The sequence below is a fragment of the Phyllostomus hastatus genome, unplaced genomic scaffold, assembly GCF_019186645.2.
Source record: "Phyllostomus hastatus isolate PE091 unplaced genomic scaffold, TTU_PhHast_1.1 phas_contig_1, whole genome shotgun sequence".
NCBI lineage: Eukaryota > Metazoa > Chordata > Mammalia > Chiroptera > Phyllostomidae > Phyllostomus > Phyllostomus hastatus.
The window spans coordinates 5391797-5419590 of NW_025333498.1; the positions used below are offsets into that span (position 1 = coordinate 5391797).

General features: G+C 37.3%; 1 protein-coding gene across 1 annotated transcript; it reads right to left on the bottom strand.

The window, feature by feature from the left end:
• WDR75 (WD repeat domain 75) lies at window positions 1-27794 on the bottom strand. The gene is made up of 21 exons (XM_045824350.1): window positions 27663-27794; window positions 24263-24392; window positions 21761-21826; window positions 20877-20967; window positions 18989-19113; window positions 16972-17042; window positions 15376-15495; window positions 13646-13734; window positions 11300-11458; window positions 10424-10483; window positions 10221-10336; window positions 8988-9163; window positions 7656-7813; window positions 6999-7179; window positions 6128-6222; window positions 5243-5338; window positions 4228-4397; window positions 3825-3884; window positions 1139-1285; window positions 731-822; window positions 1-321 (listed from the first exon to the last, which is right to left on the bottom strand). Exons 1-21 carry the CDS (start codon window positions 27746-27748, stop codon window positions 117-119), a joined length of 2493 nt encoding a protein of 830 aa, XP_045680306.1. The 5' UTR covers window positions 27749-27794; the 3' UTR covers window positions 1-116.

Below are 27794 nucleotides of genomic sequence, written 5' to 3' on the forward strand. Positions count from 1 at the left end.
TTTAAAAAGTAAGGCCTTTCAACATTTATTTTAAAAACAGAAATAACATTAAAATAGATGTTTCCGGAGTATCAACATATAAAAAAAGTGCAAGAACCCTCCCTCATTTCCAAGGTTTAAAGAGCAGTTATCCAGCTGTAATCTACTTTCCTAAATTTTCTCAGTTCCTTCTCTTCCGATTTTGACAACTGATGTACAATGTCTTCTCCCAAATCTGTGTTATTTATATCCTCAACCTTTTCAGTGAAATCATTTTCTTCACCGGAACTGTGACTTTCTTTTTCTTCTTCCATATCTATATCATCAGGAATTTCTTCAGCACTTTAAGAGAAACAATAAAATATAAACTTAATATTAAATATATATTTCTAAATGTAACTTTCTAATTTAAGATCTATGTAGAAATATAATCATATAGACAAAGTAAATGAATAATCATGTTAGTGTATGCACTTTAAAAATTATGGGGCTATTATAAAAGAACAGGTGGATTTACAAAAAATGTAACTTTGAATTAAACACCAAATCCTTAAAATCTACAGACAGATTTCTCTTTTCTAACACTTATTTTCAATGTATTTTATTTACTTGACTTAATAACCCTATGTCCTTTAACTACATGTTAAGTCTAAAACAAAGACAAATACAGTGGAAGAATATTCTAAAAAAGGGTAACAAAAGCCATCCTGTTTCCCAAAACAGGATGAACATATTTTAAGAACTACATTACCTCTTAGCCTCCTTGGAGAGCAGCAGCGAGCTCACAAACATGGAGCACAGGAAAGAGGCAGACGGCAGCACGTGGGCTGGGGTGTGAAGAAGCTGGAGTAGAAACAGAAAAACAGGGTTTTATCTAAAAGGACTAAATGCCAAAAGCCAAACACAATAAGATTTCCCCACAAAAAAACCAAACCAAGAAAAATCTATTCCTACCTTTCCTACATTTATATAAACAACTTCCTCACCTAAAGTTTAATCTGAAATCCCCAAGTTTATGCTGTTTGGTTTGGGTATTAAGTTATACGGCATACAAATCATTCTTCAAAAGTTACTTGTTACAGATTGTATAAAAAGTCTAATTTATGGTACTTTAGTGCATTTAACCTGTTTCACATGGTTTGTGTTAGTAATTACTCACCTCACTAATGGCAGGTATGTTTTCTGTTAAGGGTAGCTGTACCAGCTCATTCTCCAAAGTTTCATTTGATTTTTCATCCTGCTGTTGCCTGTGCTTTCCCAGTATAAAATAAAATGGGGTTGTTGGAAGACTTTCTTCTGCTAGTAGCTGTAAGGATGTAAGACAAAGGGAGAGTGCTTCCATAAAGAGGAGGAACTGCTTTGACTCAGTAAGAAGTACTACAGAGTCATAACAGGTCAGGGAGGGAAGAACTTTAGAACTTTCTGGTATGTCTTTCATTTTATAGGTAAGCCCAATTTACTGTGAGAAACGCTAACAGTGGACACTTGGATGACAGAACAAAACACCCACTTATCACTGCTTTCCCCCCAGAGTCTACAAAGATGATAGCAAAGAGCTTTTCAAAAGGGCCCCGAGCCAATGTGAATGGGTGAAATCTAACATATCGGAAGCAGGAAAGCAGGTTGAAGGGTGGTAGGTAATGTAAGAGACCTGTGAAAGGAGGACTCTATGCTGGCTGCAGGGTAAACCAAGTACCCCGATATATGGGGCAGAACCCTGTAGATGCTCAGGAAGTGATGCTGAGATATACAGCGTATCTGGTAAAGGGATGAAAAACCCAAGGAGCCTGGCTGGAAGTCTGAGGGAGCACTCAGAATCAGGACTGGAGCATCTCTGAAGACTGAAACAAAGGTGTGTCTTTAAGACTGCACTGTACGATGGGCGTGCGGGCAGTGCATTCCCAGTTGAAGGCAGCTGTACCTCCCAGGGGGTCCTTCCCAGAACACTGGTGGCCAGGTTGACTGCCATCCTTCAGAAAGGAATTTACAAGAATTTTATCTGGGCAATGTGACCAGCTTAAGAGCAGAAGTGCTAAAAAATAAAGACATTGAAGATTCTCTCAAAATACCTCAGTAGAGGCCAGAGAATGTTTCACCTAAGGCAGAACTTCCAAAGGGCTGTTTTCCTCATGTTCACTTTCAAGTAAGAGCAGGCAGCTAAAGCTACAGATCATGAGATTCTGAGAAAACCTCCCAAAACATAATTCAAAATAGACTGGGGGCAAGCGAGAGAACAAACATCTGATGGAATGGACTATGTAAGAAAGAAAGAGGAAAAAAAAAAAAAACCCATTAGGTTATAAAAACGAGAAAATCTCCCAGTAAACAGAAAAATGAGAATATATGAGCACCCAGTTTAGAATCTGGTTCAACACTAAATAATATCATTCTGGAAAAAGAACAGAAAATGATGGCAAAGAAGTAATTTCTTTTTTCTTAGTTCTCTGATTAGAACCCTTGAAGAGATTCCACATTTCCTGGGAAAAGCCAGACTCTTTTCATTAAGACTGACTTTCACCCCCTATTTAAAATGGCAAGCAGCACCCTATTTGTCCTACTTCTATTCCTCTCCTCTTAATTCTTACCACTTAAACACGACATACTAACTGATTTTTATACTTTGTATTTACTGTCTATACCTTTTGTTAAACTGTAAACACCATGGATCTACAGATCTGCTCACTGAAGTATCTCTAACATCTGAACATAATGGATGCTCAACAAAAAGATGCTGAATGAATTCAATGAGCAAAGGATCAAGAATAAGAATGGTACTGGGCTTCTAGTAACACTGGAAACTTGAGCACAGGAAGAAAACACTTTCAAAGTTCTAAGAGAAAATGGTTTTCAACCTAGGACTCTGTACTCAACCAACCAATCAAGTGGGAGAAAATGAAAACATTTCCAAATATGGAAGGTCTCTACCTCCCACCCCTCAAGAAAATGTGCTTCACCAAGGCAAGGGAATGACTGAAGAAAGAGGAAAACTATGGGTTCTATTACAGTAGAGGTGGAACGAAGCTCCTGAATGAGGATGAATGCAGATCTCAAGATGATTTTTGTGCATCAGATGCATAGAGCAATCAGTCCAGAAGACTCTTTTTAAAAATACTTCTTCAAGACTTAAAAGAGTACCTAATGTGTCTGAAAACACTAAGAAAACTTGCACAACTAGAATAGTGTGGGGTGAATTAGGTGAGAAATAGAAAACTAAGTAAACAAAGGAAGAATTCTAACTCTAGAGGAAAAAAACTGGTCACAAAGGAAAAAAAAAAAACCCAAACACTTATTACTACATAGCTTGCCTATCAATTGTATTTACTTGGTTAAAATGATGAATATTGACCAGACTAATTTTAAGATTTATCTACACTGCGGAACTGGGAGAAAGGAAGGGTGGGTATGTATGTGCATGATATGTGTGCTGTGTTTGTGTGGGGAGTGGTCGTGTGAAAAAGAGCTGTAACTTCAACAGATCAGAGCCAACAGATAATACCTAAGTCTGAAAAATCCAGAATTAGCAATATATAGATTTTTTTCATATACATGGAGCTAATGTGGGTAACAGAAACAGGAAAGCAGCTTAATGTTGAAAAGGTTTTTCCTGAAAAGTGTTGTATAACCACTTGACTCTTTAAATCACAAGCATATAATACTGATATTACAAACCAGAACTGTACTTTACAAAAACAATGTAACTTTAAGAGAGGCAAGTAGTTTATAAGTATGGCTTTTAATTCCATTTTAGGGCCAGGTAAAATACTTTTTCTCCTGAGTTCCAAAAGATAACCTCGTCACATCTGGAGGAAGGCAATGCACTCTGTGCCATGAGTGGCTTAACATACCTGTTTGCTTGTTGGCGTGAGTTTCTCTTCCGGAGACTTTGTGCTGAATGTCAATAAACTCTGAAAAAAGAGATCGATTAATGATGCAAAAGATAAGCTGTAGAGTACAAACTTCAGATGTTAAAGTTAGAAAACGAGGTCAGCTTTTTGTTTTGCTCTATAAACACCTACTTAAAGAGCCTTAAAGGTGTGGGTAATTAAAGCGGTGCTCAGACACACACACTGGCGTGTGTGCCAGTGCTGCTGCTGGCATGGAGCATGTCAGACAATTTCTTCTGAGAAGTGACCCCTCAATAAAACTACTGCAGCTTCCATAGGTTATTACTCTCAAATATCAAGGCAACTGACACTTATACATACAATACAAAGTGACGGCCTTGTTTGAGGAAGGACAGTAAGTTACCTGTGATTTTGTTAGGAAGTAAAACTGTGATCTGTTCAGCCACTGGTAAGCTTCTGAGGTGAATGATTCAGGGACATCTCGTGGAACAAACACTCCCCACTGGACTTCCTCTCTACAGATATTCTTTTGAATATACAAAGGCCTTGGCTCACTAGGTTTAAATACAAACACTACAGGGAAAAACAAATAGACAACAACATGTTGCATGCAAAGGTTAGTTCTAACTTCAGATTAGCAAACCACACTAACCCTGGGACTTACCCCATTGAGTAAATAACCCAGGTCATGATTATTTTAAGCTTTGGTTCACCAAGTTATCTACTGGGCACCTACTATGTGCCAAGCAGGTTAGGAACAAGGGCCATGAAGATAAAAAGAGAAAGGAATCCTAGGCTGTAGAGACCAGAGCATAATGGTGTCCGCAGAAGACAGACACCAAAATATCAAAGCATTGTCTTATGCACTAGAACAGAAATATGCAGCAAGCACTTCAAGAACACAGAGGAATGATTAAAGCTTTATAGAGAAATGTGGAATACTTCAAAGAAGTTAAACTCTTGGATTTTGATGACTAAGCAGGAACTGGCATGTTGAAAAATGAGGAACGTGCTGAAACTCTCCTGCAACTAGGCATGAATGCCTAAACAACAAAGTGCTGATTTAAGAACTCAAGAAAAAAGGGCAGTGCCTCAGCTGAAATGGCTTTAAACATCTGATTTGAAGGTAAATTTTAAAAAAATATTTTATTTATCTACCTTCAGAGAGGAAAGGGAGGGAGAAAGAGACAGAGAGAGAGAAACATCAATGTGTGGTTGCTGGGGGCCGTGGCCTGCAACCCAGGCATGTACCCTGACTGGGAATTGAACTTGCGACACTTTGGTCTGCAGCCCACGCTCAATCCACCGAGCTATGCCAGCCAGGGCTTGAAGGTAAATTTGACTCAAATTATATAATGTATTAAAAAAGAAAATTTAGGTAACAGATCTCTTACTATCCAAATATGATCAGTACTTACAGTCTGAACCCACTGAAGACTTGGAGACTGCAGCAACATTCTCTGAGTTGGGATCAGGTTCCATAACTCTAATATTTAATTTTGCACTCCACTCCACTGGGGAAGAAAGAAACAATGATTCACTTCTAAGACATTTACCAAAAGCTTTTCAAAGCTTGTTATTTAAAGTAGGTAATCTTAATCTTCATTGGAACAATGAATACTATTGTCCTTAGGAAAAGGGATTTTACACTTCCAAATACATATGCAGACACTGAAATTATCTATGGAAGGCTGTAGTAAAGAGAGGACAGGAAGCAGAAGAACAATGTACTCCTACACACTATGAAATGGTTATCATTTCATGCAACTACTGTCAGGTGCTTTTCTGCTACTAGACATGGGCAACATATTGGCAACTGTCACTGTAAAGAATATAAAGAAATGTTATCACACGCATTCATTACTAAGCAACCACTATGCCTCTCAAACACACATTCGAATGAGTAAAATGGCACTAAGTCCACATCTATTAGGAGGGTTGTGGTGGGCTGTGTTTAAATTTAAAACTGTCAGGGATACTGCAGGTTGATGTGCATTATGAATTAGCAGACACAGCCCTCAAGTTTGTTAGGAGGATGGAGAATATGGAGGACAGTAGAAAGTCGTACACCCTGAAGACACTGGAAAAAGGTGAGATAATGAATTCTACTTACTGACCTAAGACTGCTTGTAAATAATGCAAGTCTACTACAGGCCTAGCACTCCAAATTTTAGTGGTATACCATTTAAAAAATCATATATTCTCTGGGTAGAAACATGAAGATATAATCCAGAAGTTCTAAAATGCCAAACTTTAATTCCAACTTGCTTTGCCAAGTCACTTTATGGTAAAAAACATCTTACATGCACAACTGAGCAGATTCCAACAGCAAAGAATTCCATTTTCAGTAGCACCAAGAAGATACTTTGAACAAGTCAGTCTCCCAAAGCAAAGGTGCCTAGATGAAAACACCACAGGGTAGTTAACGGGCCAGTTCTATCACACTTCCTGCACAGTACTGACTTCATGCAAAGTAGATTTTTAGACAGGAAGGAACATGTGTTTTTGTTCATAGTTATCTTGCAGAAAAAGTAACTTAAGTAGTACAAAAGAAAAGGCTTATTTAGATATATTGTTTCTTTAGAAAAACAGGTTTGATGACAAGTTATTTTCCTAATAAGCTGTGTGGTATAATAGTTAAGACAAAAGTGTATGCAAAATGTACAGTCATTTAACAAAAAACCCCTTTTTATGCTCATGTACCTAAAGAGGACAGTTTGCAGTATGAATTCTGAAGGAAGTTTTACAAAGTAAATTCAGAATCAGACATGCTGGGAATTAGGAACAATTCTGTTAGCTGTCTGCCCTTCTGCCCTCAAATGCTGTCAAGTGGAGTAAAATGGAAGATACTGCTGAGATAAGCACTGTTTGGATCCAGAGGCTTACGTACATACAGCTTCTGTTATCATGCAGCACAACGATGAAAAGGATTAGTACAAAGAAAAGGAATCTGTAGGCCAGGAATTAAATGTTAATCCTGATTTTAGAAATAGATAAAATTTGCACATGGTTCATATGCAAAAATTTTTTAGCTTTCCACACTCCAGTTAGCTGCTGGCCTGACTGACCCAAGGCTAACTTTGGAGAAAGCATAAATTATTACTAAAGTTTATATAGAAACACTTGTTTAAATTAAAAAAATAGTATATCATATTCCCCAAATTATTGACCTACCTTATATTCCCAGCTCGTTGACAAAATGTACATTTAAGTTCCCATGTCTCTGAATCCCATATTGTAACAATTTCCTCAAAACTAACTGCCAGTAAAGAGCCATCTTCAGAGAAACAACAGTTAGTTGCTTGGTATTTGTGATAACTACCCACAAAGTCACAGGTCCAGCCAACAGCTTTTTCTGTGGAAATGCAGACCATAGAGTTCAGAAATGGTATAAATGCTAGATAACATTTTAGGGAAGTTATAAGCAATAAAGAGAGACACACAAACACAACAGAAAGCCCGCTCCCCAAAACTGTAGTTAGAAGTGCTACAACGCATTGACTGATTTGGAAATTATGCCCCTTCCCGGAGACCTTGAGCTCCCTCTAGTGGAACAGTGAAAAACTAAATGCAAAAGCCCCTTTTACTGTATCCTTACAAACTGGAATAGAATCATCAGTATATGAATAATTATGTCATTAAAAAAAGAGTATAGATCTGGAGAAAAGGCATGTAATAAAACAGTAACTTGCATTTTTTAAAATTAGGCAGTATCTTATAGAACTAAGCAAAGTAGAAAATGCCCTCCTGGGATGAATACAAATTCATGGGAGATAAATATACCACTTCTTAAAATTGTGTGCACTTTAGGCATACATATATTTAACTTACTGTATATATCAGAATCATCTGTTAATATCCACACTTTGAAGTGACCATCTTTACTAGCTGTAACCAAGGTAGGGTTTTCAGATTTTTCTGCATTGCAGAAACAGAGAGCAGTGATGTGGTCTTCATGTGGCATGTTAACCTTTGTATTAAGAATAAACCTAGTAGGAAGGAAACCACCAATTTACTCTTACACCAGGACATGATATACTGTCGTATAACAAGTTCTTGCATATTGTACCTTTTACAACAGTGTCTTTTAGAACAGACAACAGATATATTATCACCTAGAATGACAAACAATTGAGTGCTCTCTCTTAACAGCTACATGTAGACTGCAGTCCTAACACAGATCTGTCTTTGTGTAACTTATACAACAGAGATGATTATGTATAATGTCAACTTAATGGTACAAAATGAGTATAAAATACGGGTCATCAAAAAATAATACTTAAAAGCCTACTGTACTGAACTCTACAGGAACACAGATGCCTCACTAGCTACTTTTGAAAATAAGCACAGCATAGAATGACTATGAAAGACCCTACTTGTGGCAAGAAAATACAGAAAGCAAACTACCTAATCAAACTTCCCTGGTCAATATTTAATGTTTATAATCACCCCAACTACTTTTCAAAGCTTGTTTCCGGCCATGGCTGTGAATGAAAGATAAAACTATGCTAGCACTGTGTTCTTTGAAGAACATCAGGGCAAAATAATGTTGTGGTTTTTAAAAGTTCAGGTTACAAAAGGGGTGACTACAATCACTTCATCCCTCTGGGCCTGTTCCTCACCTGTGAACACATGGACAACAGGTTTATCTTACAGTGTTCTTGTGAAGATTAGTAACACAGTGGGCACAAAAGGCCCAAGTCTAGTTCTTGGCACAAAGCAAGGACTTGATAAATAGCTATTACAGCTACGGTATGAGAAACTGGTGGACTCCTGATCTGATCAAAACATACATACTACACTATATCCCGCTCGTCTACCACTGCCACTTTTCCAAAGAAGGGGGCATAATTTTTGGAGTATAATGTTAAGAACTAAGACATTTAGATTCTAATCCTAGACTTGCCTGGAGTTAGGTATTATGTCCTTGGAGATCCCACTTTCCCTTGTTTCCTCATTTATGCAATATGATGACATTGTAAGTTGGAGGACACCTGTGCTTTCTCAGAGCCAAAAGCTTAAAGGCTTTGGAATACCCCCTTTGTTTAATCTAAATCTAAAACTTACCACAATAAAACATCTAAAGATTAAGATCTCAAACCATGAAACAGAAAGGAAAATATTTTCTATTTTGAAATGATATAGCCATATAAGTAGCATTACCCTTGTGTTTTCTTACTATATGTCCACAGTTTCATCTGCAATTCAAGTTCAGTTTTCTTTTCTTGACGTTGTTCCACTGTTGCAAGCCAGTTACCATGACAGCCAAATGCAGCCTTTGTTAGCTCAATTTGGATCAGTCCATAATCATTGATATATTCTTGCTGCACAATATCTAACTGATGGGTTAAAAAATCCAAAAGGCTTATTAATATAAATACATAAATGTTAAAGCATTCAAGAAATGGTAGTTAACTATCTGATACATAACTTCTAGAACCTATAGTAACTGACTTTTAGATAAACAGAGAAATAAACTAATAGTTAGTTATAGTCATCAAATTTGTCAATAAAAATGGAGTGCACTATACAGTACCAGTTCAGTGGTGACAATTCTTCAATGTCCTCAAATATTAGTGATGACCCACTTATATGATACAATAGAACCTTTAGCTATAATAACACTTTTTACTTATTTCTAAGAATAGATAGCTTTACATAAAATCTCAAGGCTAGATTTCATATTACTGGAAACATGAGGAAAAATTAAATTGGTAATTGTTAAGAGAAGAAAAAAAGAAATAATGTAAGTAGGCCAGCATTTTATTTATGCTTGTTTCTTTTATTGCATCTTCTTGCCTATTCACTAAACATGTGTTAAATGCCTACCATTTCCAGGCACTGCAGTACAAATGTACAAAGATAAGGAAGTTTCCTTTCTCTGAGGGGTTTAAAGGTGGGGAAGAGAATGAGATCAGGTGTTACAGCTCCTATGACAGGAACCCGTAAAGGGTACAGAGAGGGCAAAGGAAAAAGCGTGAAGTCTGGGTTGCATTTATCAGGATTAAGGGAAGCTATCCTCTTTAATTACATTGAAAATGTTATCTTCGGTATGCACATATAACTGTTTCACCGCAAAGCAGAGGCATATTTGATTGTCAAGCTACATACTCTCATGTCCTGCCTTTGTGACTCAAAGGCACAGATATGTGTGACGGTTAATTAGAGTGTAGTCTGAAACAAAATAGACAGAGAGACTGCATGAGATTGTCAGCCGGCTCACATGTAGGCGCTGTTGGCAACCGTGATGAAGAAAACAACTGACTGGACTGACTGTGCTGAAGTAAACACAGGCACAAGACATGCATTAGCAGCTACTAAATAAGTTATAGGCCTTGGTGGTGCTGTAAAAGGTTTTCACTGGTTTTAAGGCTAGCTAATGGATCAAAATCTTACATTGTATAACTGCTTATCACTCTGGAGAGAATAAAACTGCAAGTGGCCAGGCTTTCCATTCAACACTAAAGCTTTAGTTCTTGGATCAATCATCAAACCAGTCAAGATACTGCTGTCTGTAAAAAAGTAACAAACAACAGCTGAAATCAGACAAATAATCACTTTTAAAATGTGCACAATCCCAAATCCACTGCGTTCAATACCTTTCACTAGGCCCTGAATTACTGCGGATGCCTCGAGGTTTCGGTGAATGACAATGATCTCTGTGGGTAAAAAAAATACCTATTTAGAAAATCAATAATTAGAAAAAATTAATTTATATTATTCTGCAATATATCAGAATACAAAACAATTGACTGTGTTCAATTTAGTTAGAGTGTTACTAGAAAAATCAGGAATATACTTTGTAACCGACTTAGCTGGTGGGGAGCTTTGTTGGAGACTGAATTTTTTCGGTTGTGCCTATGGATACCTTTTAAGGGTTAACTCAGAAACTTAAATATCCTGAAAGAGACTGATAATTTACTTTGAAATGAGTCACTGCACTAATGGATTGCTCACAGTTATGTTCTGTTTGAAGGAAGGAGGCAATAAGCTAGGGGATCTACATACAGGCTGAAGAGTAACAGGACAAGCAAAAGTTCTGGAGGATTACAAGACGGCCTCCATTTCTCTCAGAATCTACAGAACTCCCACACCGATACAATGGCTATTTCAAAGGAGAATCTCAGTGTTCTTTCAAAAATGCCACTGTGTCTATGAAAGCACAAACGCCTACTTCAAAACCCTTCCCTTATTCAACATCATTTCACATGAAAACGTTCTGAAATATAAGTGGTAAGACAAAACTCAAATACACTTGGCCCTACACTTTCATAACAGTTCTGAAAATACTACATTCTGGTGGCAGCTTGGGGCAGTCTAAGGGGCAATACTAAGAGGAGGAATAGAAGAAAAAGTGCTTATTAAATCCGATGCTACTTTGAATTTGAGGTCTTTTATTTTCCATTTCTTATAGATGCTAAGTAACTGAGGCATTACACCAATTGTATTTCCTCCCAGTAACAAATCAGGCTCACTGTTATCGGAGTGAGAAGTACAGAATAAATCGCCGGCTGGGGAGACTGAGATGTGTTCGATAGTGGCCCCTAAACGGGGAAGGAACTCCTTGTTCTTCTCGGCTGCATCTCGCCACTCCACGAGCACAGATTCACGGCCACCACTCAACAGGCTGGTGCCTTCTCATCCAGCCGCAGAAAGGAGTGTTTCAGGAGAAAAAAAAAAAAAAAAATAGAAAAATAATCAGCATTTAAAATTTTCTGACCATGTTAGACAAATGAACTATTTTAAAAAATATGCAAAGAAGTATGTTCATATCTTTTAAGCATCTCCAGACAAAAGATTTAAAAAAATGATCACTTTATTCAAGGATTTTCCTTTCCAATAATAGCTGATTAGTTTGCTGGTAATCAACTCTTCCTCCGATAACAAGGAAAACCCAATGAAACAAACATACTCTAGGCCCATATGGCTTTGCAGCTGAGTTTTTCCAAATATTTAAGGAACAAATAAACCCACTTTTACTCTTCCAGTCAAGAAAAAGGGAACACTTTCCAATTTGTTTTATAAGGCCAGCATATCCTACAGCGAAACAGGTACCTTATAAAAAAATTCCAAGCCCATTTCATGACAGATGAAAATTCCCCAACAGTACAATTAGGAAGCTGAATCCAACTAAATAATGTGAGGAATGTGAAATTGTATTAGTATCTGATGGGACTTTTGTATTTTCATTAAGGATACATATCATTTTAAGGGATAAAATACTGAAAACTTCTCCCCAGTGGTTGGGAACACTATTACCACTTTAGTCAACATTATCCAAGGTCCTAAGAAAGGCTTAAGGATTAGAAAAAAGTAACAATCACTTAAGTGTTCACACATAGCATGACTGGGTTCAAAGCATAGTCGAGACAGTTTATACTTTTTCTATCTGCCTTAACTTAAAAGGTTCTCAAAACCACCATAATTTATAGTCTTTTTATACAGAGAGCTAATTTCTTTCTTCTTCTATTAACTCTCTTATACCTATAGAAGGTCAATACTGACATCTCACTGACAACCATGTACTATATGCAACCACTACTTCTCATTTATAAATACTCACACAACTTAAATGATAAACCCAAGAATTCAACGGTCTAACAGCCAAGATTATCTGTAGGAGCTCCTATACCAAAGCCTTGGCTTAGGGTAGAAGCATTTCGTATTCCTTCTTTTCCTTTCTTTAAGTGCCAAATAATCTGTTTATTTCCTCTTCTCCAACACCACCTAAAAAGGTCAGTCCTGAATGTCTCAGGGAAGACCGCCACAGAAAGCTGTGACTGACAACTGGTATGAGAGGAGATGGAAAAGAGTAACCTATGCAGGCCACGCACACACTCACATGTACTTCTGGAGTGGTGGCAGGAGGGTGGGGAAGGTAAGAGCAGCCCTCATCTTTAATTTTACAGTTAATATCCTTTCCATTCTCTTTTTATTCTAAGTTCTCACACATCACAACTGTACTCCTGATGCACTATTCTAGGTGTTAGGTTGGGCCCTACCTCCATAGCAGTCACTGCTCCCCAAAGCAAAAGCACAGATAGGCTGAAGATACCTCCCTACTTCCTGAAGGTCCAGAGTTAAACCCAAGTAACCCTGTAAGAATCTAGGGCACATGGAGAAGACTTATCCTGGTATTCTCTAGGAAGACTTGCAAAAAGAAAAATCACTTTGTCTAGATACATAATCTACTGTAGTATCTAGCTCTCTTTTTATTCTATTTTTTTTTATTGTTGTTCTATTACAGTTCTTTTTAGAGGACCAATAAAAAAATGCTGACCTAACTTTCACCACATAGATGCAAGGATGCTAAAAGTAACCAAAGACACAGCACACTTCTCCAAACTTGTTAAATTTCATCCTATTTTCAAGGAGGTCTTTTTACTGCTCTCGTGCAGCTTAAATGGAACAAACGTTTGAGTTAATTTAAAATAGTGAATGTGAATGAGGCAATCTAACAGTTTAAACAAGCCCTTGAATTAGACCTATGTCCAAATCCAACTACTAGCCACGTGACCTTAGGCAAGTTAGTTCTCAAGTACAAATTTTTCCTTTCATCTGTGAAATGAGGATGATGATGACCTGTTTCATAGGGTCAAGGATGAGACTTTACCACAGCTGTACACTCTGATACTCCGAAAGGCTTTGAAAGTTGAAGTATATGGTATTGCGTCATGCAATTCCCAAAACACAGGGGTGACATACAGGTATTTACAAGTCATTTGGCTCATGCAATTCTAGACATTTCAAATTAAAAATAAGCTAAGATACTTGATTCACATGCTTCAAAAGTCCATTTTAATTATTAAACTTATACTTACCTGTCACTGAAAAAGCCAGATCCATAACCATATCATGGTGCCAATGTAGACATGTGTATGTGTATTTCTTATCATCATCAAAATTTCTCCTGTTAGAGCAAACCAAAAATTTTAATTTCATCAAAGGCAGAAGTCAGAAAAATAATGGCATGCCAAGTATAATGAACATACGAGGGGGGTTCCTCCCCGAAAACTGGAATTATCTTTTGGAGGGTGGACCCTTGTAGTCCAGTGTTCCTCTGCTAGGTGAGTGTTCTAGGAACCCATTTGTTTAAGTGTATCAGCTGGTGTGAGAGGCTGCATTCGGTTTCAGTGAATTGTTTTTTGAAGACAGTTTCAATGCGTTTGCCCATTTCATGAAGACTGATTTATGAGCGTACCTGCCCACACCACACAGAGCGTTCAGCAGTTTTTGACCTTTTAAAAATGGCATGACCTCTGTGCCCACCCTCCCAATTCACCTAATCTCACTCTGAGCAACTTTTTTTTTACCCCCTGGATGAAAAAGTCCTCAAAGGGAAACATTTTGCCGATGTGGAAGAAGTGAAACAGAAAATGGCAGGAGCACTAAAAGGCATCAAAACCGACAAGTTCAAAAACCGTGTTGAATAGTGGAAAGTAACATCTCAGTAGGTGTATTTCATCAAATGGTGAGTTCTTTGAAGGTGACTGAAGTTTAAACATGTTAAGAATACATACATAATTTTGTATAAACAAATTCCAGTTTTTTTGGATCTGCCCTCATATATACCCCAAATAATAAATCGTAATAGCAAGCTTATGGGTCTTAATGTGCAAAGAGTACATTTTCTATTTCTAACTGAAGTCACTTCTATTGGGTTGGCCAAAAAGTCCACTTAGTTTTTTCTGTAAAATAAGACACGTTTTTCATTTTCACTGATAACTTTTTTGATTTGGATATTTTGAGTATGTTGGCTATCTCCCATGTAGTACACCGCTGATTATTCTCAATTAATGTCTTGATTTGATCGTTTTCTATTTCAACTGGTCTACCTGACCATGGAGCACTGTCCAGCGAGAAATCTCCAGCATAAACTTCACAAACTATTTTTGACACATTTGATCAATCACAGCACCTCCTCCATATACTGCATAAATCTTTTTTTTTTTTTTTTGGCATTTCAATTGCATTTTTCCCCTTTCCTGAATTAATAAAGCATTATATGCCAAAAATGTTGCATAGGTTCTTCCATCTTCAGTATTAAGATAGTGACGCAAAAACTCACCCATTTCGATGTTTTTTTTTTTAATGATGTTGATATGACAGCTGTCACAATACAATCAAACAAAACTGTTTCAAATGAAGTTAAAGGCAGCTAAGTGCTACTATAGCCATCTCACCGAAAAAAACCAAAGGAACTTTTTGGCCAACCTGATATAAACAACAGGCCACCTTTGTGTCCTGTTATGTAGATATTACCTATTGTTACTCTTTCCTTTTTACTTAAATGCTGACAAGAAAAGTTCTTGTCAATAAAACAACTATAGGCAAAATAGAAATTTTCACTCCCCCTGAAATAGTAAGCCTATGCAATGAAGAACACTGTAATACAAGAAAGGGAGGATGTTAGTTAGTAAGGCCTAATCTCTATCACCAGCAGTGGCTTTTCAGTGCTATCCTTCATCCTGGACCCAGAGACAGCTCCCTGTTCTGCAGCACTAATATAACACAGTACAGAAAGCACCATGCTCTTCCTGAGTTAACTGACCAAAGACGGATTTTGCCATCCTTGTGACCAGTTGCTATGCAATCTTCCTTTGGGTGACATGCCACGCATGTGAAATTGTTCTTCGAGTGTTTCCTATTTCTTGATGATGACAAGGTAAACCTAAAAGAAAATTAAATTTTCTTGATTATTAAAGACTTGGTAAGTGGTGACGTAGTTAAGTAAAAGGAATTTCTTACCCTTAATGAAAACAGGAGACCTCTCAGAATTCACTGAATATAAATGCATAATTTGGAAAATTGTGATCAAGAATAAGTTTTGTTTTATAAACATTTATTAATACACAATGTATACTTCATGTGACTAACACTGTACCATTATAACTTGTTTAGCGAGGCCACTGACATTGAAATAAAGAAAAGATGGTCCTTTTAGTGGCTTTTTGCCTGGACAAAGTTTGTTCAATTTCTTGAAGTTTTAGCATCAGATATGCACAGGCCTAAGAAATTATACCTGAGGTAAGTGACTAATATGTCTAAAGAGGACGGGATCCTCATTATACTGCAAAGAAAATCAAATGCTAATACTGACATGGTAAAAGGGAAGAGGGTACAGTGTCATCTGAAGGGTGACTCATGCTTAGCATTAGTCTGTTAAAGTATGTTGTCTTATTTGTCTTTACAACTCCATTAAGATATTATCCCTACTTAAAATGTTAATATGAGGTACAGTGAAATTCATATGGATAATTATGACTCACTTTAAACCCAGGTATCCCAAAGCTGCTATTCATTCCTATATCTATAATATGGCAGTGAGGATTGTCTGCAGAAGCCTTTTCAAACCAAATCCAATTCTGATACAAATATGCACACCGGACTCTTGGTGTACAAGGATTTTTGGCTAGAAAAGCTCCCAAGGTTTTTGAGACTAATGATCTCTCAAACCCGTCTACCGTGGGTTAAAAACTGGAATCCAAAAAACAATATAAATGAACAAACAAAACAAAAACAAACTTATATAGAGAAACAACCTGATGGTTGCCAGGTGGATGGGTGGGGGTGAGAAGGCTGGGTGACAGGGCTGAAGGGATCAGAAGGAACAACTGGTAGCTATAAAACAGTCACGAGGATGTGAATACAACACAGGGACTAATCGATGATACTGTAGTAACTATGCACGGCATCAGGTGGGCACTAGACTTTGTAAGTTATATAAATGTCTAACCACTTTGCTGAACACCTGACATTAATATATGTCAACTGTAATTGAAAAATAAAATTTAAGAAGTGGCAAACTAGTAACATCTGTCTTACGGGGCCATGTGACAGATCAAATAAAAAATGTATGTCAAGGCCTACCATAACCCATAAAGTTAAATATAAAATATAGTATTGTAATTATAGTTGTATTTATTAAATATTACTAGGTATCAGGCCCCAAAACCAAACTAAACCAAAACCCCCCCACAAAACCAACCCAACACCCCCCAGAATTTTCCACACCCTCAAAAGTACCTCTATATCTTATGATTTCACAATCATTTGTAACATGAAACTTGTAACAGCTTTGGATCATAGGTGTGAGAACAATATAAAGAAACTCAGGTAAATAAAGCTTTCAAAAAGGAATTCTTACCTTGAGGTTTTTTTCTTTTTGAAAAAATACACAGACAAGTAAAAGTCCCGTACTGCAGCTACATATTCTCCCTGGTATTTCAAAATAGATAACAACCACAAACAGTCAACCCTCTTTAAGAAGAAATATTCCTGTCACAAAAGTTAATATAGTAAAAATAGTATTTTGTAGATTATGTTAATATAAAACAATGTATTATAGTTTAGCTATGGATAGAATAATCAAACTTTAAAAATAATCACAGAAAATTAAAAGAACAACTTAGGTCCTAAATCCTAAAACTAGGCTATGTAGCTTCAGATGTAAAAGACAAGTACCATGATTTCACTTATACGTGAACTCTAATGAACAAAATAAAGAAACTAGAAACAGACTCATGGATACAAAGAACAGACTGACAGCTGTCAGAGGGGATGGGGTTGGGAGTTGAATGAAAAAGGTGAAGGGATTAAGCAAAGAAAACCCCTCAGAGACAAAGACAAGAGTATGATGGGTGGGTGGGTGGCGGGGGGTAGCACAGAGTAATGAGGGGATACATGGTGAAGGCAGGAGACTTGATTTGGGGTGGTGAACACACTATATACAAATGATATATTCAAGACCTGACACCTGAAACCTATATACTTTCATTAACCAATGTCACCCCAGTAAATTCAATAAAAATTAAAACAGATGATTTAGTTTTTTCCCATTAAGGTATAATTTACATACAATAAAACACAATTTTTCACATATGGCTATATCCATGAAACCATCACTACAATCAAGATTTAGAAGTTTCTTCACCTCTGGAATGTTCCCTGTTCCTCTTTCCAGTTACTGCTCAGTAACCCAACCCTTGCCAGCAACCAGAGATTTCTACAACCATTCACTTCTCTGCCTGTTCTAGAATGCCACACAAACAGAATGGTACAATAAATAGTTTGTCTGAGCTCTTTAACTCAACATCACTTTTCTGAGATTTACCCACAGTCTTACGTGTGTCATTAGTTCCTTTTTATTGTGAAGCAGCATTCCACTGAGTGAATATATTGTATGTGTTGTCTTCCTGATGAACATTTGGTTATTTCCCTTTTGGGGCTATTAATACTAATCATTTTTACACACGCCATTTTGTGGTCCTGTTGTCATTTCTCTACCAAGGAGTGGGACTGCTGGGTCACTGTAAAGGTGTCTGTTTATCTTTGCTCCATATCATGTCAACACTCAGTGGTGTCATTATTTTAATTTTAGCTATTCTAATGAACATGAAATGGTATCTCACTGTGATTTTAACTTGTACTTTATAATGTTAGAGTCTTCTCCACTCTAAGAAATGAACTCTTTTCAGAACAAAGCCAAAATAATGCTATAAAATGTAAGACTAAAGAAACATGCCATTGCAATAACATCACTAGGGCCTTTTGGTGGTACCTGATTTTAATAAAGTGATTATTTACAGGTGACGGCTAAATAAATCGTAGTATGAACACCACAGTCATCATTTCTGGTGAACATTTAAGCACCACTAATGCTTCAATGTTAAGTAAAAAAAAAAAAAAGGATAGATACTAATTCCATTTGGGAAAAGTTGTACGTATGTTTAGGCAAAAGTTCAGAAAAAGACTTGTCGTACATTATCATTGATGAGATTTAATTTCATTATATTTTCCAAATTTTCCCCAATGGGCATATTATTGTCAGGGAGCTCATATTTTCTAAAGACACATAGTCTAAAATGAAAGATTCAAGTGGCTTTTATGTGGGACACACTAAGAAATCAATGCAAGTGCCAAAAACACTGATTGTATTTTGGAGAGAGTTCACAAGAGCAGTAAAACAGACTACAAAATTAGGATAGTCTTAAAAATCATTACCATGAACACATGCTAAAGCAAAGAAACAGACCTTTCAGTTACTAACAAAAATACTGTAACTCAAGGGAGTATTAAATCTCTATAACAAAAAATGTTCAGAGGAAAGACTGCAGGAAAGAGATTTTATGTACAAAACACAAAATGAACAAAATGAATTTTACCTCATTTCCAAAGGCAATGCACTTGGGTGACTGGTTTATGTAATCCAAAACAAGGGAGAGCTCCTCAGCTTCTATTTCCTGCCTTGTTGATTTGGGCAGTTTCACTGAAACCAGCTGAAATGCATCTAGCCAAAGGAAGCTATATTAATGTAAAGTCCTCTGGACAAAGTGAAGATGTGCATTCATTTCATATGAAATCAGTACTCTAGAATCCATTTGATGCCAAGATAATAATTCTACGCCACCTTGAACTAAATGTACCTTAAAGCTAGGCTCTTCCTTTGAATATACAAATTTTAAATGAAAGTCTAGTTCCACAACTCATATGCATACAAGCTCCATATATGTAGAAATAGAAAATAATTTGTTCTATTGGTACATTCTATGTTCCAAAGTACTAAGATGAACTCTAAAGTGGAGATGGAATGCTATGATTGGTGAACTTAACAGCCACAAGCAACACACTATCTGAGTTTTTAGAAATGTTGTGGGCTTGTCACACATTCATAGAATAACCTCCTTTTCTGTAATGTTGACATGCTCCTTTTTACATCCCCTTTAAAAAAATTTCTCCCTGCTGGGCAATAGCTGTATCCTCCTATACTTCATAATCAATGTGAAATTCAGCAACACACTGATCTAACCACTTTCCTGTTCCCCAGCCCTATTCTATGCTCTGAACTCTGATTCTTCTAGCCTTCTCAAACTTGACATGCCCCAACCTTGAACTCTTGATTTCTCCTTTCTAAAATTCATCTTCCCTTATAGTGCCCACTGCAGGAAACCACTTACCTAGTTGCTTAGACTAACTAAATCCTGAATCATCTTTGAGTTCTCTCATATCCCACATTAAACCCTGTTTGGCTATATCTTCAAAAGATACCCAGAATACAATCATATCTCACCACCTCTGCCACTATTGCCTAACCTAAAGCCATGATCATGTTTCACATTTTAAGTGTTTGAAGAAATGACAGTTCTCCCTACTTCTATTTTTTGTTCTCCTTTAGTATTATCAATGCAGAAGCCAGTGACTTTATCACTGCTAGGTCAGAGCATGTCCTTCTGCTCAAAACCCTTCAATGGCTTTTTGTCTGCTCAGAGTAATAGCCAGTCCTTCCAGTGACCTACAAGGCTCTATATTACCCCTTCTCCCTTGGCTCACTCCAATCCAGCCTCCCTGCTATTCCTCAAACATGCCAGGAATACCCTTTCAATTGAGAAATCGTGGGCCGAGTATGAAGAGTGGTTACCAAATAGGAGTGATAAGCAGAATCGCCTGGGGAGATACTAAATCTCAGACCTAGTGCATCAATTAACTCACAGAGACTAGGAATCTGAATTTTTAGTAAGTATGTGGATAGACATTAAGAATCCATGTATTTATATACAGAACAGAACCTAAATATTGAAGAGTGTTATTTTTAAAGTAGCCATTTGGGAAGGCAACTTAATTATTTAGAATGCTGCCATTTCCAGAACATTTTTTGGAATATCCTTTAGAGATGGTTTAAAGGCTACATAAGAAAAACTGAACTTACTATTTATTTGTTCCTTAATGTGAAATTTTGATAAAGTACATGATATATAACTATTTGTGAATTTGTTCTAGCCATCCCCCGTCACCAAAAACACCCCAAACAAGCCAGCCGTCCCCCACCATACATACAGAATCATGGAAAGAACTCACTTAGCTAATGAGCTGTGAGCCAACCTAGCTGCTGGCCCAGCAACCATCTCAAAGCTGCTTTGTACTTTGAATTCTGAGTACAGCATTATTTCATGAAGGACAACACAGGGTGCAGTGGCGTTCCGGAATGTGAGAAACTATAAAATGTAAAGAGCCACTCAATGCTATACAAAACAAAATAAATTAATTACACTATACCTGTTTTTTCTTTTTTTATTATAACAAAGACGGAATCCTCAGCATGGGCATGAGCAAAGAAGGCATGAAGTTTATGTCCAACTATGAAAGTCTGAAAGATGGAAAGCACCAAATTGTTAATTGTCTGTCTTCCTCATATACCTACCCCCTTATCCCAAAACATAAGTTCCATAAAGGGCAGGATTTTTATCCATTTGCTCACTGGTGTACTCCTAGTTATCAGAAGGGTACCTAGCATATGGAAGATACTATGTATTTGTTAAGTTAAATAACCTTTTAAGTTAATACATATAGATCCAGCTGTTTCTTTTTAATAGCTGTATAGTATTCTATTGAATAAATATCACATTTTAACTGATATCGAAGTTATAATCAATTTTTTTTCACACTATAAATAATGCTTTAAGAACTATACCTATATGACATTATTTCATCAAGAGCTTAAAGGTGAGACTTCTTAAAAGCACTTATCCTTGCTCTCCTTGGAGCAAGGACATTCACCTGCAGTTTTATTCTTACTGATTGTGTTCAAAAGTATGTTTCTCCATCAGTAGATTTTTTTTCAATTGCAATTAAAAAATGCTGGGCCATCTAATTTACATTTCTTTAGTTACTGATTAATGAGGTTAAGTATCTCCTCATGTTTATTGGTAAAGTTTCTTCCAGTTTTATTGCTCATTTTTTGTTACAAGTTTAAAATCTTTAAATTTGTCTTTTATGGTATGTGAATTTCCTAACTTGTTTAGGAGTGCTCTCAGGATTAGGCCCGTATAGAAGGGAGCAATATTATCTGTCATTAAAAAAAAATTATGTTGCCATGTCTGTCACTAAAATATGTTGCCAATCCTTTTTACATACTAAAAATGGAAGATTAAGCCACGTACCTTTATCAAAATGCCATCAATATAGTCCCACAGTTTAATCGTGCCATCAAAGGAACAAGAATACAGCTAAAAGGGTAAAAATAGTACAAAACTGATAAAAAAATAGAACTTACTATGATATCAAATGAATTAAGTGCTGATACAGAAGGTATTTTGTTCACTAACTCATTATTCACCTTAGTGAGATTGAGTCATTTATTTATATTGTTTTTGCAAAATTTGTATTGTCTATGACAATCTTATCACAGTTCCTTAGAGAAAGCAGATCCATTGATTTAGAGTTTAAATTAAAGCCCTGGCCTGGTAGCTTGGTTGGTTGGAACATCATCCCAATATGCCAAGGTTGAGGATTCAATCCCTAGTCAGGGCACATAACCGATGTTTCTCTCTCCCTCTTTCCTTTCTTTTCTCTAAAAACCAGTAAATTAAAAAAGAATTAAAGATTAAAACGAGGGGGAAAAAGCCAACCCTCCTGTCTTCAAGATGGAGATGGTAAGGTATTGATATGAAAAGCACTAAGAGTTTGTTGCTATTTTCCTTTTTTATGAAGCAGAACTGCTTTTACCTTACATGGGCATTAAAGGAGTGCTTCTCAAATGGTCTCAAAATGTCTGGTTCTGTTCTTTTTTTTTTTTAATTTCCAACTCATCAAGGACCAATACTTTTGTAAAATACAATAGAAGTTATTATGTACTTGGATGCTCTAAAGTTTTGGGACACTCAATTTCTCTACTCGTCCCATTACAGACTGGTCAAGAGCCATCTGTGGCACTGGTCTGTGAACTATACTTTGGTAGCACCAGAAGGCCTTAGTAACACATTTTTATCCCAGTGGGCACTGCATTTTTTTGTTACTGGTATTGTGAAAACACTTTGCTATGTTTATAAAGAATTTTATTTTTTTTTGAATGAAAGTGACAATTAAGGTTTCTACCAATGAGAACAGGAAATTATGGAAATAAAAAATGGAGAAAATATTATCTATTCAAGTAAATGATTTATACTGAGTTAAAAACATCACAATTCATACATATAACCTGAGAATCATAAACATGGATTAGTAAAATATAAGGCAAATACATAATCACTGTCAAAACAAATACTGTGACTCCAAAGTCCACAAAATCTCTGGTACCCACCCCCTCACCTCAAACAAGCCTGTTGTTAAAGCTGTCCTCTAATTTTATTAAATTTTCAGTTCCATGAAATAGCTCTTTTATGCAATGTGTATATAGTTTTTCATTTTGCTATGAAGATTAGTTATACAGACTTCACAAATTCCAATAGAGAGGGAAGGGAGAGGGGGAGAGAGAGAGAGAGAGAGAGAGAGAGAGAGAGAGAGAGAGAGAGAGAGGGAGAAACATCAATGTGCAGTTGCTGGGGGTTATGGCCTGCAACCCAGGAATGTACCCTGGCTGGGAATTGAACCTGGGACACTTTAGTTCCCAGCCCACGCTCAATCCACTGAGCTACACCAGCCAGGGCTCAAATTCCAATTTTAATGAAAGGGTATTTCTGCTACAAAAACAAACAAACATTCAAATGCTATATATAACCATAAACTGTTTTCTTAGACTCTCAGAGGACAGAAAGGATAAAATGTGCTTGAACCCTGCAGAAAAGCTACTTAACTGATCTTCAAGATGAAAGAGTAGCTCATTTAGTTTTGAAAAGATCAATGTTACTTTATGTCCCCCTTCCCCTGTGATAATGCAGTAAATGACAAAGCAAATACATTTTTAAATCAAGCAATAACTTCCAAATTGGCTGTGACTAACCTAGAAAAGTAGAACTTGATCAAAAACTACAGCAAGAGCAAAGTACTTTTGAGAAAACTCTTTAGTGTCTTTGCTGGAAGTTATAAACAGAGTTAAAATGACCATTTCTTATTCTTGAATTCTGAAAAGCAAGAGCTGATTTGTGGAGGGAGTGGGAGATCCAAGCATATCCCAAAATTAACTGGTTGATCCATGGACTAAAGAAGCCCTTCTTTTTGTCCAGATGTTGGCCTTAAGATTAGGTGACACCTGCATTAACACTAAGAAACCTCATCTTTAAAGGAACAGATCTACAAAATCAGTATCTCCTGGTCAACATTTAAAAAAAAATGTGTTCCATAAACAAGAGTTCAGACGTCACAGAAGTTTGAGGAAAAACAAACACTATATGCCCTTTTTAGATATTCACAATGCATACACAGAAAGAGAAGACTTACAATAAAAACATCCGGAAACTCATACAACCAAAAACCCCTTCAGTCAAATAACAGCTATTATCATTCTGTGTAACAACTGATTTACAGATTACACCACAGACAATGTAGTTGTGGGCTGTGACCCTAGTTTAATAATTAAAAGGAAGTGAAAAATATGCTGATTCAGAAAATCAACATAGTTCTTTCCCTAATCATTACCTGGAAGGCTTCCCAGTCAAATTCAATTCAAATTTTTCTGGCAACAATAAAGCCAATATTAAAATATGCAATTATAAATCACTTAACACCTGTAGATGGTTGTTGGGGTTGAGCTGGATTCCTGTCACCAGATTTCTATGTCCTTGCAATATGTGTACACATTCTTCTGTAGCTGTGCTGTAAACTTTAACAAAGTCTCCAGAGACACAGAAGATATACCTGGAAATAAGAGAGAAAAATAAGCTTCACCTATTTATAGATAGTAAAATCTCTTATTATCCATGAAAAATACAACATGCAACAAAGGTTTCTTCCAAAATAATAGTTTAAAAAATGTGCATTTAAATTTGTGTGCTGTTTAAGTCTATGGGGACATCTAAGACTGATCAGTTCATTAACTTGGAAAAGTCTATCAATGAGGACACGGATTTACCTATCACAGGTTCCATGGGCAGAGGCTCTATGGAACCACCCAGTAAAAACAGCTGACTTAACCAAGCTGTCTGCTCACTAAAGAATGCAGACACTCAACTATGCATTCACTTACTATCAGTGCTTACTTTTTGGTGGTTCTGCTAACAGCAGCATATTCCCTTGTCCCCCAATTTTCCATTGTCCACTGGGGACACCAGCTTACAAACACTAACTCAAAGGTTCTCTCTCATCAGTGAGATCTATTATACAGCAAAGTACAAGACATTATGACGGTTCTTTTCTTGTTAAAATGCTAGTTTTGCTATTGTCTTTCTGGATGTGTGGCTTTCTTTCATGTAACAGAGGCTACTAAATTATTAAGAGTGAAAAAGTTGGGATAATACTTGTTTGACTGTTTTCCTGATATAACCATAGGACAAAGCTCAGAAATGAAAATCTTCTAGTATCTATCAAAGAAAAAAAATGTCTGCTTTGTGCCAATCATATTTAACACTGTACATGTCAGACACTGTTTTACCATATGCTATAGAAGGTACAAATCACAGAACCCTTAGGCTGGATCTCTCCTCTGTGATCCCAAGGTATCCTGTGCATGACTCGATCCTGGTATTTTCATATTGTGTTGAAATTACTTGTTTACATATCTATCTCCCTTAGTTGCTTACAGGATCTTACAGGCCAGAGGTATTACTTTGATTCCCAATGCTCAATCCAGTTTGTTGAACAGTACTGTCCTGAACCTCAAAGATTTTTATTAATTAACTTGATAAAATGAACCAATAAACAGTTATTATAAAATAAGAGTAAATATTCTGATGTTGAATGGCATAACTACAATTTTTCAGTTCTAAGACACTTGATTTTTCACATGTTCATCTCTCTGAAATCAGGTTGCATTTTGTAAGTGCTGTAGCCAGGAGTCAGTCACAACATGGTTGTGTGCAACTGTCGAATAAGATCAAGAAAATATGAGAACCAAAACATCTGGGATACTTGGTCTCCCCACTGGCTACAGCCTCCTCTCCATTTCCCTGAGTACCTTAGTTCAGTCTTAGCTTCTCCAGCCTGGACCTCTCTTAAGGACTTTCTACCGTCTGTAGGTGTGGCCCTTCAATTCATCTTTCTTACCTGTTATGACCATGTCACTTACTCACTGCCCTAGGGATGTGATACAAACTCCTAAGGCCTTTGGTGGTTTGATCCTGGTCTGACTGGATCTACTTTTTCATTTAACAGTGTGCCAAGTGGTTCACAACTCCAACCACCTTCTCCCCTCCCAAGACATATTCCATTAGTATCAACAAATAAGTCCTTTAGACAGCACTTCCTGGAGATGGTAGTAGAGACTGTTTGCCAAGAAAACGCGCCGTAATTGATTCTGATATGATTTTCCAAAGGAAGGGAATTTCCTCTCCATGATCCTCACTAGAGAATAATGGCTTTAAGTATGTGAATGCAAGCCCCCAAATGAAACACTCCATGCCTTTGAATATTCTGCTACGTACCTACAACACCCTGTTCCTTCTGACTATTCCTTAAGATTCAGCTCAGGGGTTCCACTACAATCCTTCCCTTGTCTTCTCATTCCAGATCAGCACCAGTCCCAATGTGCTTCTACTGGATGCCAGGCTTAGCTCTATTGCAACATTCCCCATGTAGCATTATGAAAGACTTCCCCTAACAGACATTCCTGAAGGGAGGAATTATGTGCTCACTTATAAATAACAGAAGTATGGCAAGGTACAAAAGATGCATTTTTAAGAAGTCAAACACAAATGGGTCTGAATGACAGCTTTACCATGTACTGGCTGAATGATATTGGAGAGTTTACTTAATTTCTCTAAACCTCACCATTACTCACTGTATAATGCAAAAAACACTTTTTCCGTAGTGTTATTATGAGAATTAAATGAAACAATGCATGCAAATGCAAGCTTAGCCCACAGAGCAAACACTTAATGTTTCTGTAAAATAAGGATAATACCCTAAACCTTGCAGACAGAAATGTGTGCAAAGCACCCATCACAGTGCCTATCACACAGGACTTAATCATCTTTGATGATGAAGCAGAGAAGTAAGAAGTTAGGGATGTTCTTAAGCAGGAATCTGGATTTAAATGAAGCCCTGAAGGGCTGGGAAAGAAAAAGAACAGCAATGTAAGGAAAAGCAGGGAAATAATTAACATGGTGAGAGAGAGAGAGAGAGAGAACACATACCTATGAAATAAGCAACATGTGCACAAAGTGTAGTATCAGGAAACACCACTGGATAAGCTGAGTTGAGCTAACTGACCCTGAAAGCCAGATAGAAGAGCTATAGTTAAGACAACGGAAGACTGTTACAGGGCTCTGAGCTAAGACTAGAAATAAGGCCTAGGTAATGTTATCACAGTAACACTCTAGAAAAATTATTACAGCAGCAGTATCCAGAATGATCTTCAAGTTAAATCTATTTTGAGTAAGGAACACAGCTTTGTGATAATTTACGAATTAAAAAGGCAAGAATAAGAAACTTGCAAAAGTCACACAATGGAAAAACAGGTTTTGAACCCAGGTCAGGACCGGGACTTTGTATGCTTTTATTCCGAAGACTCTAATACCACTTTTCACGCAAAGCTCCAAAAGGTTGCCAAAATGTCTTTTAGGGTGGGGTGGGGGGGTAGGTAAGTGTGGAGAAAGAGAAATCATTAATAGTTCTGTAATTCCGAGTCACGGTTCCGTTCCCCTTTTCAGTGCCGGGACCCTTTGTAACCGCCCAACGCAAAGCCAATTCTGAAATATGGGCCCGCCCCCCTGGGCCCCTCAATCGACTTGCGCAGGTGAAACGTTTAAGAAGAGGGAATCGCGTCCCAGTCTGCATAGACACGGAACTAAAGGGTTTCACACTCCTGTCTGCACACAGGCACCAGCTCCCGCCCGCGTGCCCCCCGGGGTCTCCCGCACGCGCGCCCCATAGTGGAGACCAGGTTTGCCTAGACATCTGACAGTTCCTACCCCGCCCCCCGGCACTCGCTCACGCCCCTCCGCCCGCACACAGAGCGCAGGGGCCCCGTACTTTGAATCCGCAGAGAACACCGCTCTTCTGAAATTCAACTCGCTGCCGCCGCAACGAACCACGCGGACACTCTCCTCCTCCACCATCTTCACGCAGATGCCGGAACTCGTGATAATAGCCCCGCCCCGGACT

What these genes read in the sequence shown, in the direction of transcription:
- WDR75 (XM_045824350.1), bottom strand. Translation starts at nt 27,748, where the DNA reads ATGGTGGAGGAGGAGAGTGTCCGCGTGGTTCGTTGCGGCGGCAGCGAG. An exon ending in GATGGCAAAATCCGTCTTTG is followed by an intron (nt 13,735 to 15,375) that starts GTCAGTTAACTC and finishes TTGCTCTAACAG; the next exon opens with GAGAAATTTTGATGATGATA. An exon ending in AATTCAGGGCCTAGTGAAAG is followed by an intron (nt 10,337 to 10,423) that starts GTATTGAACGCA and finishes ACTTTTTTACAG; the next exon opens with ACAGCAGTATCTTGACTGGT.